Source organism: Rhyacophila brunnea, unplaced genomic scaffold (assembly GCF_057557595.1).
Source record: "Rhyacophila brunnea isolate RB1 unplaced genomic scaffold, BYU_Rbru_1.0 scaffold_19, whole genome shotgun sequence".
Lineage (NCBI taxonomy): Eukaryota > Metazoa > Arthropoda > Insecta > Trichoptera > Rhyacophilidae > Rhyacophila > Rhyacophila brunnea.
The window spans coordinates 17,816,759-17,819,992 of NW_028232848.1; the positions used below are offsets into that span (position 1 = coordinate 17,816,759).

The 3,234-nt window shown below is 25.8% G+C and overlaps 1 protein-coding gene across 1 annotated transcript; it reads left to right on the plus strand.

Moving 5' to 3' along the window:
- The first annotated feature begins 343 nt into the window (after positions 1 to 343).
- LOC147072806 (uncharacterized) lies at positions 344 to 2,927 on the plus strand. The gene is made up of 3 exons (XM_085945722.1): positions 344 to 526; positions 1,775 to 1,965; positions 2,813 to 2,927. Exons 1-3 carry the CDS (start codon positions 344 to 346, stop codon positions 2,925 to 2,927), a joined length of 489 nt encoding a protein of 162 aa, XP_085801848.1.
- The last annotated feature ends 307 nt before the right edge of the window (positions 2,928 to 3,234 follow it).

Sequence of the window (3,234 nt, forward strand, 5' to 3'; positions counted from 1 at the left end):
TATGAATCTTACTGAGATGTTGAAATTACTTAATAATATTTATTAAAATACTTAATAATATTTATTACTTAATAATATTTATTAAATAATAAATATTATTAAAATATATGATAGCTATGTATCACAGTTACAAATGAACAAATTAAATTTTGCTTCAGGAGGTAGTAATAAATTTCATTTATAAATAAAAAAAATTAGATATAATACGAAATTTAATATGAAATTTTGTGAGTCTTCGAATGATTAGTACATTACAGTGACAACTTAAAAAATGAAAATCTCTTTTATAATTTTACTGGCATTGAAACTTTTTGGACATGTTTATTGCCTGAATAATAAGAGTATGATCAATACAAACAATTTTGGTACTCTAAATAACTGCGAAGAAGTATTGGACACTAGTTTCAGAACAACACATCAAGGGGTATTGAATAGAAATGGTTTGTGTCCAAATTTGAAAACTTCTCGCATTGTGTTATCAAGAAAGAAAAGAACTTTAGGTTTTCCGGATAATACTGCTTTTGTGGTGGGTATATTTTGTGACAAGTTATTGTATAACGTAAAGACATTCATTAATAATTTATTAAGTATACTTTTTTACGAAAATCGATAGCTTTTTTGGCATTGATACCATAATGGATATTAAGCTTAGCAGTATTTTATAACTTACTAAAACCGATATTTGTTTTAAAAGAAGTTCGTTGTATTTAAGTGAAACCATTGATTAAAAAACATAATTATTATTAAACATGTAAAGGATGGTATAATATTATGTTAATATTATGTAAACATTCCAAATTCAAAACGCATTACTTTATTTCTATTCATTTTCTATAAGATTTAAAATAAGAAAAAAATGAAGTCACTCGTCTTGTAATTTTCCAAATTTCTGTCACTTACATACACTTACATATAAGCAACGTCTTATGTCAGAAAGTGTTATTTTTTTAAAATCATTATGATTATATCTTAAAATAAAAAAAAACCAAGTGCTATACAAAGTTTAAAACGACCTTGCCCAAATAAACAGTCAGTTTTTGGTTATCCTACTGAATACAAGTAATCTATATTTTTAAAACTTATCTACCTAAAAATAATTAAAAAATAATTCAATTATTAGATGTGTCCTACAAATCAATGTAAAAACATGTAAATAGTGAAAATGAAAAACATATCAAACTCTTATTAATATTAATAAAATGATGTATTACATATTACTTACATAAATATATATTATTATGGACGATTATAATACTTATACAATGTTATATTATTATAGGTAATTTTACACTTATTTTTAACATTTTTGTCTGTTTTCACATGTCGTATTTAACAATCTTAATCCTATTTGTACACATGCTGATTACCTGCATATTTTCTGGATCAAACTAAGGGATATATTAAATAGAAAGCGCTGCAAGGTTAATACATGCACTCCCCAGAAACGTAACCATTTTCAGTGATGTTGTGTAATATGTTATAATCTTAATTTAGTGTTTTTCTTATATCTGAATCGTATTAGATCTAAATTACATAATATTATGAATTAATTGAAATACTTGTTGCGTGCATAATAATACATTTTGAAACATTTTTAATGGTAATTGTATAATAGATAATATGAATAAGTCAATTTTTTTTTCATTATTATTAATAATGTTATCATCAATTAAATTCAATTAAACTATTCCCATTGTTACGTCAAAAGTATGAAATTAATATTATAAATACTAACCTTATCACAAATATTGAAAAACTTTTGTTTTGTTTGCAGATAACATTCTCGCTCGTAAAGGCGATTTTAATTGGCCTCCCTCTTGGGTGGAACCAAGCCCTCGAGTTAGATGTCTTCTATCCAGCTCCTGGACTCTTAGAATTACGCAGTTATAAATACCCGAAGCTGAAGAAGCTTAGTCACAGACAGCGAAGGGATGTATGGGGCAGCTTTGAAGCTATTCTTGATGCGTAAGTACGCAGTTAATAATAATTGGAATGAATAAATATGATCTAAAAATGAGTTCTATTTACAGACATATTTACCATATTATTATAATATTTGAATGACAATATAATATTAATATGTTCAGAATTTAAAGTCGGTATATATATTTTTAAAGTTTTGGTCATTTAGTCAGAATATTCGGGACATAATCTTCAGTAGTTAAGAATATATTTTTGCAATTTTTTATTTTGTTGCAAAAAAACACTTGATCATAAAACTTGGCAATCTTCAGCTTTTTTTTTTAAATTCCGTAGCTGAAAAAAATGCTATCTTCCTAAGGGTGAGAGTAATGTTTTTTAAGAAAAAATGGAATTTGATACTTTACTGATAACTTTCATTGAATTTAAGAAACAATACGCACCTAAACAAGTTAAGTATATATTATTGGTATCTTGATTTAAACCAACTCCAGTCAAAATAGTATTGATTTTTGTAAAACGCTTCAGTTGCATGACTACTAGTTAATTTCATCGTAATTAGGTATGGCGCAGAGGGCTACATTGGTAAAGCACGTTGCCCGGAAAGATTTTTTCTAATATGTAAATTTATGAGGTATTTCCAAATTATTTATGGTTATTTCTGTTGATCTTTTCTACACATATGAGTTTGAGAAATTTGGTAAAAATAGTTTCTCGAAATAAGCTGTATAAAAATACTGAAATATTCTTGTCATATAAATATGTTGAAGAATATAATACCGCAAAATATTTATAATTGCGCTACATATCATTTTATTATGTAGATAAATTTGATTGTATTGTTTTGATATGTTGAAATATCCATTGTCATTTTTTTATTTGAATCTAACAGAGGCGGTGTTAATGGACAAGCCTGCATTCTGCGAATGATTTGTGAAACCCAGAAGTATTTGGCACCAGCAAGTAACATACTTGTCTATGACTTACTTAGGATACTGTTTTCGTAAGTTAGTTGTATTATTCAGATAATTAATAGGTAGGTACTACGAACTGAGGATAAATGATACAAATTTATAAACAATATTAATACTGTCGACTGGTGGTTGAATTGAATTTAAATTCCAATTATCCTTTCGTTCTTTTATATTTGAATCGTATGTTTAAATAATAGTGAATGATTATAAATTAGTAATAATGATTTGACATGTAATCGTACAATTTATTTTCTTGATTGAATCATTCAAATTTATAAAAAAAGTTAAAGGTCAATCAATAATAATACTATACTTATTTTCATTAGGAATTATATATAAA

Excerpts from the sequence above, each read along its gene's own strand:
- LOC147072806 (XM_085945722.1), top strand. The coding sequence starts at position 344 with ATGATCAATACAAACAATTTTGGTACTCTAAATAACTGCGAAGAAGTA. Across the intron at positions 527-1,774 it reads CGGATAATACTGCTTTTGTG|ATAACATTCTCGCTCGTAAA; the intron begins GTGGGTATATTT and ends TTTTGTTTGCAG. Across the intron at positions 1,966-2,812 it reads TTTGAAGCTATTCTTGATGC|AGGCGGTGTTAATGGACAAG; the intron begins GTAAGTACGCAG and ends TGAATCTAACAG.